The 15,113-nt window shown below is 50.0% G+C and overlaps 1 protein-coding gene across 1 annotated transcript; it reads left to right on the forward strand.

The window, feature by feature from the left end:
* Positions 1–333: 333 nt before the first annotated feature.
* CHMP7 (charged multivesicular body protein 7) lies at positions 334–13,830 on the forward strand. Its single transcript, XM_021074113.2, has 10 exons — positions 334–687; positions 2,538–2,709; positions 9,261–9,446; positions 9,584–9,717; positions 10,470–10,518; positions 10,751–10,870; positions 11,157–11,255; positions 11,464–11,524; positions 12,003–12,182; positions 12,386–13,830. Exons 1-10 carry the CDS (start codon positions 389–391, stop codon positions 12,436–12,438), a joined length of 1,353 nt encoding a protein of 450 aa, XP_020929772.1. The 5' UTR covers positions 334–388; the 3' UTR covers positions 12,439–13,830.
* The last annotated feature ends 1,283 nt before the right edge of the window (positions 13,831–15,113 follow it).

The following is a 15,113-nucleotide window of genomic DNA, read 5'->3' on the forward strand; positions in this document are numbered from 1 at the left end:
TACAGTCCTATCAGAAACCACCACAAGTTCGGCGGACAGTCGTTTGCCTCTACGATGCTTTGCCAAACTTCCCGATTCCAGACGGGGTGCGACGATGCGCACTTACCCGCTGCGCACACGCGACGTCCTCCTTACCGCACAAAGGCTGCGGGAGGAGGGGTTGGCGCAAGCGCTCTGAGTTTCTCGAAAAATAGGGTCATCATCCTACTTCCGGGCGCAGGCCGGGCGGAGACGCGTGCGCCGTGAGGACACACGGGACTTATTTCATGGGGCGGTGACGTAATGACAGAAGAGGAGGTGGCCAAGGAACGGAAGCCGGGAGGGAACCAGGACGGAAGGGGACCAGGGCCAGGGTTGTGTTCGGAGCCTTGGCGGGGCTGGGGTTCCGATGTGGTCCCCGGAGCGGGAGGCCGAGGCCCCGGCCGGGGGAGACTCGGCGGGCCTACTGCCCCCCGAGTGGGAGGAAGATGAGGAGCGCATGTCTTTCCTGTTCTCCGCCTTCAAAAGGAGTCGCGAGGTGAACAGCACCGACTGGGACAGCAAGATGGGCTTCTGGGCACCGTTGGTGCTGAGCCACAGCCGCCGCCAGGGGGTGGTGCGCCTGCGTCTGCGGGACTTGCAGGAGGCCTTTCAGCGCAAGGGCAGCGTCCCGCTGGGGCTGGCCACCGTGCTGCAGGACCTGCTGCGGTGAGGGCGGGCCCGGGCCGGGGGGGCGGGGCGGCTCCCCGCGGGCAGGGACCCCGGCAGTTCTCCCGAGCGCACGCCGCCCAGCCCAGGAGCTGGCCCCCTGGGCAGTCTCTGTTTGCTCTGTGGGCGAAGAAGGAGGCTAGGTTAGGGGGTGTTGGGAGAGAGAGGGAGGAGGGTGGAGGGAAATTGAGAGGCCAGGGTAGCCTCATTACGGAGATGCAGAGGGTTTAGAGTGGAAGCCAGCCTGTCGAAGGTGACAGTGATTTGTCTGGACTGGAATCCCATTATGTAGTTATTTCGTAGGGACTTCTGAATTCAGATTACCTCGAAACATAAATGGTCCATGAGACAGGATTTATTGAACTAAGGAAAGGCAGAGCTAAGAAGACAGTTGTGGGGAAGAGGCCTGTAGGGATCTTGCTAGCAGCCTCCCAGCAGAGGTCATGTGTCTGGCCTGTCTTGGCTTATCCTTGGCACAAGCGGTTTGGAGCAGAATACATGAGGGAGGTTGAGGGCTTTACTGAGTATCTTGGTGCCCTTTAGGTGCTACCTGTGCAACAGGTGCAGGGTTTTGGAGCTACCTCAGGTGGTAACGTGGACATCTTATACACATACAACACTTCACAGTGTGCAGGTACTTTGCACACACCATTTCATCTGACCCCCTCTGCAGTCCTGTGGGCGAGGTGTCCTCAGCAGACAGAAGAGGAAACTGAACCTAAGGGAGATAAGCGACTTACCTGGGGTTGCATAGCTAGTTAGAAGGAATGGGGGAACTGGACCCCGGGGTCTTCTATTCTAAAGCATATGCACACGTTGTATATGTCATACCCAGAGCAGCCTGGCTGAAGACAAAAGTCAACTTTGATACATTGCTTTTAGCTTGCTGCTCTTTCTGATCAAGAGGTCTCTCCTCCTTTTCCCCAGCTCTCTTGCCTCGGCTGACATCAAAGTTTCAGTCCAGGCCCGAGATGGGGCGCAGGAGAGACAGTAGCTGAAGAAGTCGGTGAGGAGCAAGAACAGTCTGGGCTGCTTTTTTTTTTTTTTTTTTTTTTTTTTGGTCTTTTTGCCATTTCTTGGGCCGCTCTCGCGGCATATGGAGGTTCCCAGGCTAGGGGTTCCCTACACCAGAGCCACAGCAGCACGGGATCCGAGCTGTGTCTGCAACCTACACCACCGCTCACAGCAATGCCAGATCCTTAACCCACTGAGCAAGGCCAGGGATCGAACCTGCATCCTCATGATGGTTACTAGTCAGATTCGTTTCTGCTGAGCCACAGCAGGATCTCTGAATTTATTATATTTGAAGAGATACTCTTTCTGTGGCCCTTAGCATAATAACCAGCCCATGGGAGCATTCAGTACATTTAGCAACGTATTACTAGTACCATGAAATGCTTATGTCTTATCTCCACCCTGGCTTAGGAATAGCAGAGAACTCTTTCTCTGAACATCTTTGTATTCTTCCTTATGTCTTGTCCTTGACACTAATCCATTGTTGCTGTTTTCATTTTATCATTTGGAACTCCATTTGTAAAGGGAAGTCTCAACACAGGCCCCATGACCTCCTGTGCCTTTGTAGTTTTAGCGGAAAGCTTGCATATTGGAGCCAAATTATAGTTTAGTTTTGACCTCTGTCATCTTCTCAATCCCTCAATTTTCTCTTGTAGAAAATTGTTACGCGGCTTAGAGCTGGAGCATAAACAGTGCTGCTCATAGTAGCTGGCACGGAGTAGGTGCCTGGTAAAAGGCGTTTATGATGATGATAATTAAATGCCTCTTTGTGGGTTAAGAGGGAAGTGGGACCTTGCGTGAAACCTACTAATGCCCTTTTCTTTTTTCACCTGCAGTCGAGGGGAGCTGCAGCGGGAGTCAGACTTCATGGCCAGCGTAGATAGCAGCTGGATCTCCTGGGGGGTTGGAGTCTTCCTGCTGAAGCCCCTCAAGTGGACTCTTTCCAACATGCTGGGGGATAATAAGGTTCCTGCTGAGGAGGTGCTAGTGGCTGTGGAGCTGCTTAAGGTGGGTTGCTGGAAGCAAGAAACCTGGGTGTCATCTGGAGTCATCTCCATGTTCCTGGGGTTGTGGGTGTATTGTTAGAATGAGAATGGGTCTTTTTCACATGGTGACGGAGTAGATACCAGATCATCTTGCCTCCCTTTTGCAGTACTTGCTAGACTTTAGTTGCCAATTGGGCTTGTACATTTCAAGGGCAAGCCTTTGTCTAGGAGTTGTCACAGTTGATTATTTTCTCTCTTTGTAGGGATTAATGATAAGCCACAATTTAGAAAATGCTTTGCCTTTTGTAGTTTATGGACAAGAATGTCTTCCTGAAGACCTTGTAACTTTCAGTTTCGCCTTCCCCTAAATCAGCAACCTAGGCTCACATTTCCTCCTCTGTCTCTTACTTCTCCATCAGAAAAGCCAACAGGGGAGTTCTTGTTGTGGCTCAGTGGAGACCAGTCTGACTAGCATTCTTGAGGATGCAGGTTCAATCCCTGGCCTTGCTCAGTGGGTTAAGTATCCACTGTTGCTGTGAGCTGGGTGTAGGTTGAAGATGAAGCTCAGATCTGGCATTGCTGTGGCTGTGCTGTTAAGCTGGAAGCTGCAGCTCCGATTCGACCCCTAGCCTGGGAATCTCCATATGCTGCAGTGGTGGTGGCGGCCCTAAAAAAAAAAAAGAAAGAAAGAAAAGAAAAGGAAAGCCAGAGTTCCTGTCGTGGCTCAGCGGTTAACGAATCCGACTAGGAACCAAGAGGTTGCGGGTTCGATCCCTGGCTTTGCTCAGTGGGTTAAGGATCTGGAGTTGCTGTGAGCTGTGGTATAGGTTGCAGATGCAGCTTGGATGTTGTGTTGCTGTGGCTCTGGCATAGGCTGGCGGCTACAGCTCCGATTGAACCCCTAGCCTGGGAACCTCCCTATGCCATGGGAGCGGCCCAAGAAATGGCAAGAAGACAGAAAAAAAAAAAAGAAAAGAAAAGAAAAGGAAAGCCAACAGGTCCTTGGTGCCTTCCTGCTGTCCAGGTCAATTGGCTGCCTCCTGGTCTGCTTCCCCCCTGCAGCCTAGAGCATGCAGCGGATGCTTGACCACTTCCCTCAGCAACACTCTCAGCACCTCTGCAGCTCTCAGGGCCAGACAAGAGACACCAGCAAATTAGCCATCTTAGACCAGCCCCATGGTCCACCAGCCCTGCTGGAGAAAATTGCTCTATCACCAAGTCTGGGGCCCCTTCACAGTCCCCAGCTTTAGGAGGGCCCTCCGAGCCACCCCACAGTCCAGAGTTCTTGTCCCCTCCCGGCCCCTCCCACATGCCCTGCATTCTCACCCTCTCTGCTCTCTGCAGACTCCGCACTGAGAAGGTGGAATCCTTTAGTCAGGCCTTCAGCCTCCTCTACTCCCACCTCCAGTTTGACTTCCTCTCAGCCCTTCCTTCTGCCCAAGCTCAGAGGATGAAATGTCCTTCCTCTGTACTATGTGTGTGCTTGGCTCTGTCCCTTCCCTGCTTGTCCCTTTGTCTTGTCAGCTACCTTCTTTTTTTTTTTTTTTTTTTTTGTCTTTTTGCCATTTTCTTGGGCCGCTCTTGTGGCATATGGAGGTTCCCAGGCTAGGGGTCGAATCGGAGCTGTAGCCACCAGCCTATGCCAGAGCCACAGCAATGCCAGATCCAAGCCGTGTCTGCGACCTACACCACAGCTCACGGCAACGCCGGATCCTTAACCCACTGAGCAAGGCCAGGGATCGAACCCGCAACCTCATGGTTCCTAGTCAGATTCGTTAACCACTGCGCCACGATGGGAACTCCTCAGTTACCTTCTTATCTGTGTGTTCCTGCCCTGTCGCTGTCAGTGCTCTTTCTTCACTTTTCCCATTGCTGATGACTCCTTGTGGCACCTGGTGCCCTGCCTAGTTACTGCTCTGTCGCTCCTTCTCACAGGCTGCTCCCCCGTCACCTCCACACACTGTTTAACCCAGGGCCAACCTGCTTCACCCCAACCACTCCACACAGCACTCCAGCTGCTGTGGGCAAGGTTACAGGAACCTTAAGAGAGTGTGTGTGTGTGTGTGTGTTTGTGTCTCTGTGTGTGTGTGTCTTTATAAAGTACACTGCAGACAGTGGTTTATTTTTTGAAACTGACCAAGCCCAACCTCAGGGCCCTTGCATAGCCCCGTCGGCGTCCACACAGCTGGAGCTGTTGGAATTCCCCAGCCCCCACCCCCAAGAGAAGCTCCGGTTTCTCCTCACCTCGACAGACCCCATCCTCTCCTCCTCAAACTCGGGAGCACGTCTCCGAAATCTTCCAGGTCTCCCTGTCCCCCAGGAGTTTTGACTGAGCAGCACGCCTTTTCCTCAGAAGGATACCTCTCCCTCTGTGCTGCACCCCCTCCTGGCCTGGTACCCTGACCTGCAGGACCTCCAAGGCTCACAAGGCCCCACAGAAACTGAAAGATGGTTTAGGTGGTTCTAGGCCAAGCGCCATTCCTCACTGCGGTCTTTCCCCTCGTGTGTTCTCTAGCTTGAGCCAAGGGAGGTAGATCCATTTGTCCCCCACATGTGTGGTTTTTGGACTCACAGTCTCCACTGCATGTGGAAGTTCCTGGGCCAGGGATCAGGCCCACACTGCTACAATGACAACACCAGATCCTTAACCTACTGCACCACAAGAAAACTCTGGACTCACAGTCTTTCAAGAGCAAAGGCAGGGATTGGGGGTGGGAGTGGCATTGCATAGATCTTCTAAGAACCAACAATAATTTTTGACAACAAAGTAGTCTGATCCTACTTAGGGAGAAAAATAAATCTTCTAGCTCTTTAGGGGCCCGGAATGTTCAGTCTGTACCCAGCTTACATCACTACACAGAACATTGAACACGTAATCTCATTTGGTGACATCTGTTTTCAAATATATGAGGAGGTGACTATTTTCTCCTGGGATGGAGACTTGTTTTTATGTGTGAAAATAAAGGGTTTTATCTAGATGTTTTTATACAACAAAGCCTGTTTCTGAGGTAAATTGATTTTCCCAAGTCTAATCGCAGAAAGCAGCCAACAAACTTTTGATTTTATTTGAAAAAAATAGAAAAAAGTAAAAATTGCCTAGGAGTTCCCGTTGTGGCGCAGTGGTTAATGAATCCGACTAGGAACCATGAGGTTGAGGGTTCGATCCCTAGCCTCGCTCAGTGGGTTAAGGATCCGGCGTTGCCGTGAGCTGTGGTGTAGGTCACAGATGCGGCTCAGATCCCTCGTTGCTGTGGCTCTGGCGTAGGCTGGTGGCTACAGCTCCGATTCGACCCCTAGCCTGGGACCTCCACATGCCGTGGGAATGGCCCAACAAATGGCAAAAAGACAAAAAACGAAAGAAATTGCCTATACATTTTGCTATTTTAAAAATTATGCAGGAGTTCCCATGGTGGTTCAGTGGGCTAAGAACCCAGCAGAGTGTCCATGAGGATGTGGGTTCAATCCCTTGCCTCTCTCAGTGGGTTAAGGATCTGGCATTGCCATGAGCTGTGGTGTAGGTCACAGACATGGCTCCAATCTGGCATTGCTGTGGCTATGGTGTGGGCCGGCAGCTGTAGCTCCCATTCAGCCCCTAGCCTGGGAACCTCATAAAAAGAAACAAAAAGTCATACAAAGAAATGAAAGCTCCTTTTCTATTCATCCCATTTCCATCTCTGGGTACTTTCCCTTCCCATTTTTGTTTGTGAAAACACACATCTTTTCTTATATTTCCTTGGTATCATTAGTACTTCTTGAAAATCTTAGATACCTGCTTATTGATTTTCTGTCTCCTCTACCAGAAGGGAGAAGTTCCCTGGCCCTGGGAGCAGTGGCGGGTGCATACATAGTAGAGACTCAGTAAATATTTGTTAAATAGATAAGCGAATACACATATACATATATATGTATACATATACACTCCATTTTTTTTTTAGAAATGTAATATTTTTTTCCCTAATAAAATAGCATCTTTTCACTTATCTACTGGCCATTTACTTATTCCCTTCTGTGAAGTACCTTTTTATATCCTTTGCCTGTTTTTATTTTGGATTGTTTTTCTTTTGTATTAATTTGTAGGAGTTCTGTATGTTTGGGATATATATATATATATATATATATATATATACACATATATACACAATATTGGGAATGTTAATGTTGTTTCCCAGCCTCACGTTTGCTTTTCCTTTTTATTTATGATGTCTTGTACCATGTAGAAGTTTTTGTATTTCTACAGTCACATTTCTCAGTTTTTCCTTTATGGCTGCTGAATTTCTGATCTTGCTTAGGAAGGCATCCTCTGTTTTAAGGTTAATCCGATTTTTAAAATATTTTCTTTGAATTATTTTATACTTTCATTTTCTCAATTTAAATTTTAATAATTAGGCCTGTATTCTATATATGTAGTTAGGAAAAATCTTCTTTCCTTTCAAATGGAGAACCAGTTGTCCTCACCTCACTATTTTTTTTTTTTTTTTAGATATTTTAGGTTGTTTTGAATTGTTTTTTTAAAATTAAAGTACTGTTGATTTACTTTGTTTCTTCCTAGCCTCACTTGTTAATGCTGTGTACCATTAACGTGTTGTGTGTGGACACCACACCATCCTTCCTACGGTGGCTTTATGGAAATGTTATCTGACAGCACAGTCAGATCTAGTGAAAGCTCTAGTTTTGTCTGTCTGTCTCTTTGTTTGTTTGTTTGTTTGTTTTTGCTTTTAGGGCCGCACCCACAGCATACGGAGGTTCCCAGGCTAGGGGTCCAATCGGAGCTGCAGCTGCCAGCCTACACCACAGCCACAGCAATGCAGGATCCAAGCACATCTGTGACCTATACCACAGCTCTCGGCAATGCCAGATCCTTAATGCACTGAGTGAGGCCAGGGATCGAACCTGCAACCTCATGGTTCCCAGTCGGATTCTTTTCCGCAATGGGAACTCCTAGTTTCTGTCTTATTAGACTTTCTTGCTGTCTTGGATACTATTGACCAGTCACTTCTTAAAATTTTCCAATTCCTTGACTTTGTTGTCATTACACTGCAGGTTCTCCTTGGTTCTCCCTAAGCAGTTTGTGGATTTTCTTCATCTCCTCAACGCTGGTCTTCCTTCAGCTTGTTCCTTTGCTCTCTGCATTTCCTTAGATAACTCATTTACACTTTTTACACTTGGGATTTTGATTGCTTTCTGTATGTTATGTCCCCTGTCCTGGTGTCTCCCTCGAGCTTCAGGTTTTTATTTCCAATTGTCTGCTCTACCATCTTCTTGGATGTACCTCAAGCATCCCAAACCAACATGTCCAAAACGGAATGTTCTCTCTTGCCTTTGAAATATGCTTTTCCTCTTGTATTCTTGCTCTTGGTCCACCCAGTCACTCAAGCCAGAACCCAAGAGTCGTTCTGGACTCACACCTCTTTCTCCTCCCCACCCAGGCCCGGTAACCACGGACTGCCCCGTCTTGTCTTCCAACTTTTGCTTGAATCCCTTCCTCTCTGTCCCATTCCCACTGCCCTGTTCAGTCCCTTATATTCTCTTGGATTGGTGGTCTTCCTGCCTCTGAACCTAACTCCACTGTCCCTCCTTGCCCAGTCATCAGCCAGATCCCTGTTAATCCAGCCATAGCCATCCCTCCGGTGACTGCCTGCTGTCTGCCGAGGAGACATTACTGTTTGCATGCGGAAGAAGGGCTTCTGTTCTCTCGGCCCTTCCCAACCTCACCCCTAAACACTGCATGGACTCAGACTCTGAGCCATTGCTCCTGACACCCCTCTTCCTGAAATGCCCTTCCCACCAGCCTCACCTACTGACTTACTCACCCTACAGAATTCTGCTCAACAACCATTTTTTTCCTGGGAAATTGCTGAACTCTTGGGTATTCCTTCCCTTTATTTTCATAGCATTTTGTGCCTGCTTCACTAAATATTTCTTGTTTGCAAAAGACTGAAAGAATAATTTCCATGAAGGAGGAAGACAGTGCCATTGTTTCTTGAACTTGTATTTCTCACAAGGATCCTGTCCCACCTATTTGTCACCTGCTTCCCTCTTGAGACACTTTATAGACTCAGTAATGTTCTGGTTTGCAGTATCGCCAGTTGGCATAAAAATGGAGAGCTGGGGATTGGCGGGGAGTTTAGATGCCGTCTCATCCACCTGCAGATGCTATGTGAGTGGGATGCTGAGGACCAGTGAGACCTTCTGGTCCAGGGTCCCAGGCGGGGCCGACAGCCAGGCCTCAGCTCTGGTTCATGGCTGTTCCACCACACCACGCAGCCTCATTCTCCCCTTGGGGGATGGTGGGCCAGGGAGGCTTAGAAGTGCCACATCCCAGATGGAAGGGCAAGCGCACAGCTGGCTCCTCGTATACATGTACCCCTTCTTATCCATGTTCACCAAACTTTCCTCCAAGGTTTAAGAAAAACGCAAATCCCTTTTCCTTTTCAAAACTGTTAGTTTAGAGAAGACAGGGTCAGTGCACCCCTGATCTTGCCTTGTGTGGTGGGACTGAAGCCCGGGGTCAGGGCTTGCGGGGTTCCGTGGGCAGCAGTCAGGGCCTGAAAGCACCCGTCCCCTTCCCTGCAGGAGAAGGCAGAGGAGGTGTATCGTCTGTATCAGAACTCCCCTCTCTCCTCCCACCCTGTGGTGGCCCTGTCGGAGCTGAGTGCCCTCTGCGCCGGCTCCTGTCCAGATGAGAGGACCTTCTACTTGGTGTTGCTGCAGCTGCAGAAAGAGAAGAGAGTCACTGTCTTGGAGCAGAACGGGGAGAAGGTATGGAAATGCGCTGCTCCTTCCCCGACTCACCAGGGACTTGTCGGGTGCCTGCTGACGTGCCCGCCTGCCTCCCTGCCTTGGCATTTCTCAGCATTTGGGTTTGGAGCAGCAGTAATTTGTCCCCTGTTCCTCAGATTGTGAAGTTTGCCCGGGGGCCACACGCCAAGGTCTCTCCTGTCAACGACGTAGATGTCGGGGTTTATCAGCTAATGCAGAGTGAACAGCTGCTCTCTCGCAAGGTGGAGTCCTTATCCCAGGAAGCAGAGAGGTAACTAACTACCCCTGGGCTGAGCACCTCCGGCCCCCAGCCTGGCCGGTCCCCAGAGCTGCCAGCACTGGGCTCTTAAAAAAGAAAACAGCTTTCTTTTTACTGATTATGAAAATGCTAACTGCACAGTGCAGCAGCCTTGGGAAGCATGTAGTATCACAAAAGAGAAAAAACTGAATTATCCCCCAAAGAGTACAGCCGTGAACACTATGCTTATGCTCTTCTGTGCCAATAACCATTTAACCAGCCGTGACTGAGCCAGACCTTGTCCTGCGCACCTGATGATACAGGCAGACATGGCTCTGCCTTCCCAGAGTCTTGCCAAGGGACCCCTGCTCTTGCCCTCAGATGCCCATGCAGGGTGTCCTTGCTACAGGCATGTAGCTGTGGAATTAGAATGTACTTGTTCACACCATCTTACGGTGGGATAAACCCCACATTGTGGGAAGGCCAAGGTTGTCATTCACTACCTCCTGGCTCCCAGGATGGGAATCTGCCTTTAAGGTGCCTTGTCTGCATGTTATACCTTGTGGGTTGAAACAGCTTTTCCTTGGTCCTTTGCCTTCCCCACATGCAGCTGCCCCAGCTCACATCCCAGCTTGCTTGGGCATCACTTTTCTTGCCATTGGGTGGAATGAATTTGATCTGCAGATTGAAAGTACCTTCACTAAGTGCTATTGCTGGGGACACTTCAGGACCCTGCCACCCTCATCCTACAGCCTCATCATCTTGAGCTGTTGCTTTGTTTGTAGGTATAAAGAAGAAGCCCGCCGGGCATGCCGAGCAGGAAAGAAGCAGCTGGTGAGTTTTCTCCTCCCAGTTATGTTCCTGGACCCTGGGCTGGCAGTGAGAGTTCAGGAGTTTGGGGAACGGCCTTCTTGAGGCTGAAGGGGAGCAGTCTGTGGGTGGCCCAGGCACCACAGCTTGTTTTACAAACCTGTGATGGATGGTCTCAGCACCGGGGAAGGGCTCTCTTCCTCTGGCCCTTTGGCCTGCCCTGTCTGAGTCTGACCAAGTCTCCACACCCCGCCAGGCACTGAGGTCTCTCAAGGCCAAGCAGCGGACGGAAAAACGCATCGAGGCCCTGCACGCCAAGCTGGACACTGTTCAAGGCATCCTGGATCGGATCTACGCCTCGCAGACAGATCAGATGGTAGCCACTGCCCCCTGCCCCGGTGCTGGGCTGGTCCCTGTAGCATCCAGGCTCGTTCCCTCCACTGTGGCTTTGCCATTTGGAGGAGGCCTGGGCTCTTTCAGGGTATGGTTGGGATCACCTTTGCCTCTCTGCTCAGGAAGTTTGGGCCTTAGTGGACATGGGGTGAGTCATGCATGGGTGGGAAAAAAGAAACCAGACCCAAAGCTATCTTCGGAGATGAAACAATATTGTCTCTGTTTTGCTCAGTGTTCTTTATCTGCACTGACAACTTTGTTTTGTTTAGGTTTTCAATGCCTATCAGGCCGGGGTCGGAGCCCTGAAACTCTCCATGAAGGATGTCACAGTGGAGAAGGCAGAGAGCCTTGTGGATCAGATCCAAGAGGTACAGGCGGGGATCGGGTGGGGGACACCTAAACAAGGCAGGTCCTGAGGGTGGATGTGGCTCCTTTTTACCTTGTGCACTTGAGGAAGCTTTCCCTGATCCTTAGATGGGGCGTCATTACTTTGTAACCCTCAACATTGAGACCCAGAGACTGAGATTCCCCAGAAACACCATTCAGAGCTCAAGGCCTCGCGCTGTTCTCTTGCAGCTGTGTGACACCCAGGACGAAGTATCTCAGACTCTGGCTGGTGGGGTAACCAACGGCTTAGGTGAGTTGACAGGTGATTCTGTCCTCCGTCCTCTCTAGGAGGACCTCACCTCCTTGGGCTGTGGTAGATTGGGTCGTGGGTCTGCTTTTCGGGGGCTCTCCCATGTCACCCTCTCTCTGTGGCTTCTCCAAAGGAGTAGTGAGAAGGAATTGCCATTTCCGCTTTGATAAGCTGTGCTCATGACCCCTCGGTCCTCCAGCGTCCCTCACTCACTAGGCCTCTTCAAGGGCACAGAGGAGCAGGGTCAGTTCCACGGTGTTGGCAAATAGACCTCCTTGATGACTTAGCTCTGTGTGTAGAAAAAGAGTATCTGCTTAGAGGTGCCCTCTGTCTCCCAGTTCACGTGATTTTTTTAACCTGCAGGGAAGCATGGGTGTCTTTTGTAAAGATGGGCTGCGTCTTGCTATCCTCAATCCTTGACGCGGTAATGCATTTCATCCCTGGACTTTATATGTCCTATGTCGTCTTTCCTTTCCAGACTTTGACAGTGAGGAACTGGAGAAGGAATTGGACATCCTCCTTCAGGACACCACCAAAGAACCTTCGGATCTGTCTGTCAACCCCCGGAGGAAGTTATATACCAACATTGTGCCTAATCCTAGGATCTCGGACGCTGAACTTGAAGCTGAACTTGAGAAACTGTCCTTATCAGAGGGAGGTATGGAGCTGTGTTCCCAGGGTCGCTGGTGGGCATGTGGCCCTCTGGGTGACAATAGCCTGGTTATGCAACCTGCCAGGGCACCAAAGCCAGGGAAGGATGTGGTTTGTTATTTAGATTAATATTCAATCCCTTAGACACCAGGATGCTTTCAGCTGGAAGACCTACCTGGTATACAGTTCAGTTCCTTCTTCTCCTTGCAGGTTTGGTCCCAAGCAGTAAATCTCCAAAAAGACAATTGGAACCGACTCTCTAAAGCCATTGCAGGACCTCAAATGCAGGACCTCATGTCAAAGAGAGACCATGCTTGTGTGTGTGTACATAGTTATTTAAATGAGAAACTTTTGGAATGTGTTGGGAAGAGGAGGAACGACAAGCACTCTAATGTATCTGGATGCTACTACTTACTACGGACAGATAGAATTTCTGGAAGCCTGCCCCTGAGGCCTGCTGCCAGCTGGGGTCATGAACCTGCCTTCTCATCTTTATAGTGCCACAGTTTCTACGGTTCTGTGTTTGCCCTGTCGTCTCTCATAGCCTGCAGTCCCTGCTACAGGCTGGGTTAGGTTTGTCTCCCCCACCAGCCTTGTTCCGGCCAGCGAAAGTGAAAGATTCGCAGCTTTGCCAAATCAAAATCTATCCTCGTCCCCCACCCCCACTGTGCATAGAGGAGTTTATTCTGTCTGTAGGTCTGTTACACAACGTGTCCCAGCCTCACTCTGTTTCTGTTGGTAGTGAGGAGAATCAAACAGCTACTGCTCTGTGGAGAAACACTACAGTGTAAAAGTTTTTTTTCCGGACTTAGCTGTCAAATTCTCTGGGCGTTCAGAAGGAGAGGTCACCCCTGAGTGGCTCAGAGTCCTGACATTTGGAGAGGGGCCTTGTGGGGCTGGTGGACACTGCCGCCTCTTCCATCTTATGCAAAAGGAGATCTGCTGATGGACAGAGGGTTATTCTTGGTTCTTTGAACTTGAGCGAGAGAAGCCGGGTGACTGCAGGGCCCCAGGTATCCCAACCCCATGTGCTTTCTTAAAGAGGCATCATCTCTGCCTTGCCCCATGATGAATAACTAAACATAATTTAAATACATAAATCAAAACCAGCCACATGACACACCTCCCCTTCTTGAACCTGGCAGACAACAACAGGTTCTTTATTTGAATTTCAGAAGCATTTTACTTTGTAGCCCACCGCTCAGGGCAAGGGATCTGAGCCAGGATGTGCAATAGAAGCAGAAGACTGTGGCCCCCTGCCACGCCTGCTGTGAGCTCCCCAGTCCTGCTCTACACCCATCCCCGTCTCCTGAAGGCCCATCTTCCTTCTTCCTTTGGCCAGTGGGGGAGGATGGTATGGGGGGCCAGGCAGGAGAGGGTCTCAACACTCTGGCAGCAGAGAGAAGAAAACATACCAGCCACACTGCCACTCTGCTGCCATAGTCCCAGATGCCTGCCTGGCCCTTGGCTCTGTCCTTCCTGCTTGATGGAACCTGGAGCAGAGGGGAGGGATTTGCTCCAGGCCAGGAGCACAAATCACTGTTCAACAAATGTCTCTCCCATTCGACCTTGGGAAACTGAAATGTTGGGGATGAAGAGAAACAATCACTATTTTTTCTTTTTTATCTGGTAAATAATTAAAAGAAAAACCCCAAGTGCTTTGTCCTTGTCTTTTCTTTAGGTCACATAGAGTTCCTTGTTCCTTCATGCCTCCAGGAGTTCCCGTCATGGCTCAGTAGTTAATGAATCCGACTAGGAACCATGAGGTTTCGGGTTCGATCCCTGGCCTTGCTCATTGGGTTAAGGGTCCAGCGTTGCCATGAGCTCAGGTGTAGGTCACAGACGTGGCTTGGATCCCCAGTGGCTGTGGCTGTGGCATAGGCCAGCAGCTACAGCTCTGGTTAGACCCCTAGCCTGGGAACCTCCATATGCTGTGGGAGCGGCCCAAGAAATGGCAAAAAGACAAAAATATATATATATATATATACTCCCTTCATGCCTCCACTTCCTCTGGCATCCACACACTGGGGTTCTTTTACTGACTCCATAGGAGGACGCTGGCTAGCTGCCTGGGTCCTGAGTGGTTGTGAAAGTGGTCAACTCCTCAGCGGATCGCTCTCACACTGTTACAGAATGGCCTCCTTCTGTTTAGGAATGTGCCTTATTCCATTTTCCTTACTCCTTTCCCTGTTCCCTTTAAATGACCCACTTTCCTCAGCCCCTCTGATTGTACCATATTTTCAGTCTGGCATTGATATTTCCTCAGCATCTGTTACATGCCTGCGGTTTGCCATCCATGGGGGGAGACAGGCTTTGAAACAGAGCTGAGCGAGAATGGGCTGGAAGATCTGCCCCAGCACTAGGTAAGTCAGCAGGCGAACCAACCAGGAAAAGGCGCTGGGAGCAAGCCCAGAGCAGAGACACTTAGAGTGAAGACAGGCTCAGAGGAGGTATGTTGTAGGGACCCCCCCTCCCCCCAAAAGTAAGTGACCTGGACTATGAGTCTTATCTGCTCTACTGTGTCTCTTTTGCTGACGTGAGCTGCCAAGGAGGCCTTGCTTTAATGTTTCAGGCTGGTTCTCTGCTGCGCTACAGGAAATTAAAGCGTTGATTCTGGGCTTGGTTTGGATTGAAGATAGAAAGCCACAGTCTGGTGGTGGCTGCATTTTCAGCACGCCATCCCCGTGAGGGGCCTGAGTCTGGCCTTAGTTTATTAAGGAAGCCGGTGAGTTTTCTTCTGTGTGGCAAGAGATCAGGCCCAGATGAATCAGGTTTAGATACTGCCTTGTTGGGAGTGAAGTACCCTATGGGGTCCAGATACACAGCAAGGAAGTCCAGAGAACATTTAGCTCAAATTGGGGGCTCAGGGAGGGCTTTGTTGAAGGGATGACAGCCAAGCTCTCATTTCCCTTGACTATTTCCTTGGGTCTTCAGCATC

The sequence above is a fragment of the Sus scrofa genome, chromosome 14 (assembly GCF_054392235.1).
Source record: "Sus scrofa isolate SSC_HxYL_T2T_F1_AM1 chromosome 14, Sscrofa_HxYL_maternal_Yorkshire_Landrace_v2.0, whole genome shotgun sequence".
Lineage (NCBI taxonomy): Eukaryota > Metazoa > Chordata > Mammalia > Artiodactyla > Suidae > Sus > Sus scrofa.

Coding starts and splice junctions, on each gene's coding strand:
- CHMP7 (XM_021074113.2), top strand. CDS start 389: ATGTGGTCCCCGGAGCGGGAGGCCGAGGCCCCGGCCGGGGGAGACTCG. Junction 9,447..9,583: donor TGGAGCAGAACGGGGAGAAG/GTATGGAAATGC, acceptor CCTGTTCCTCAG/ATTGTGAAGTTTGCCCGGGG. Junction 11,256..11,463: donor TTGTGGATCAGATCCAAGAG/GTACAGGCGGGG, acceptor GTTCTCTTGCAG/CTGTGTGACACCCAGGACGA.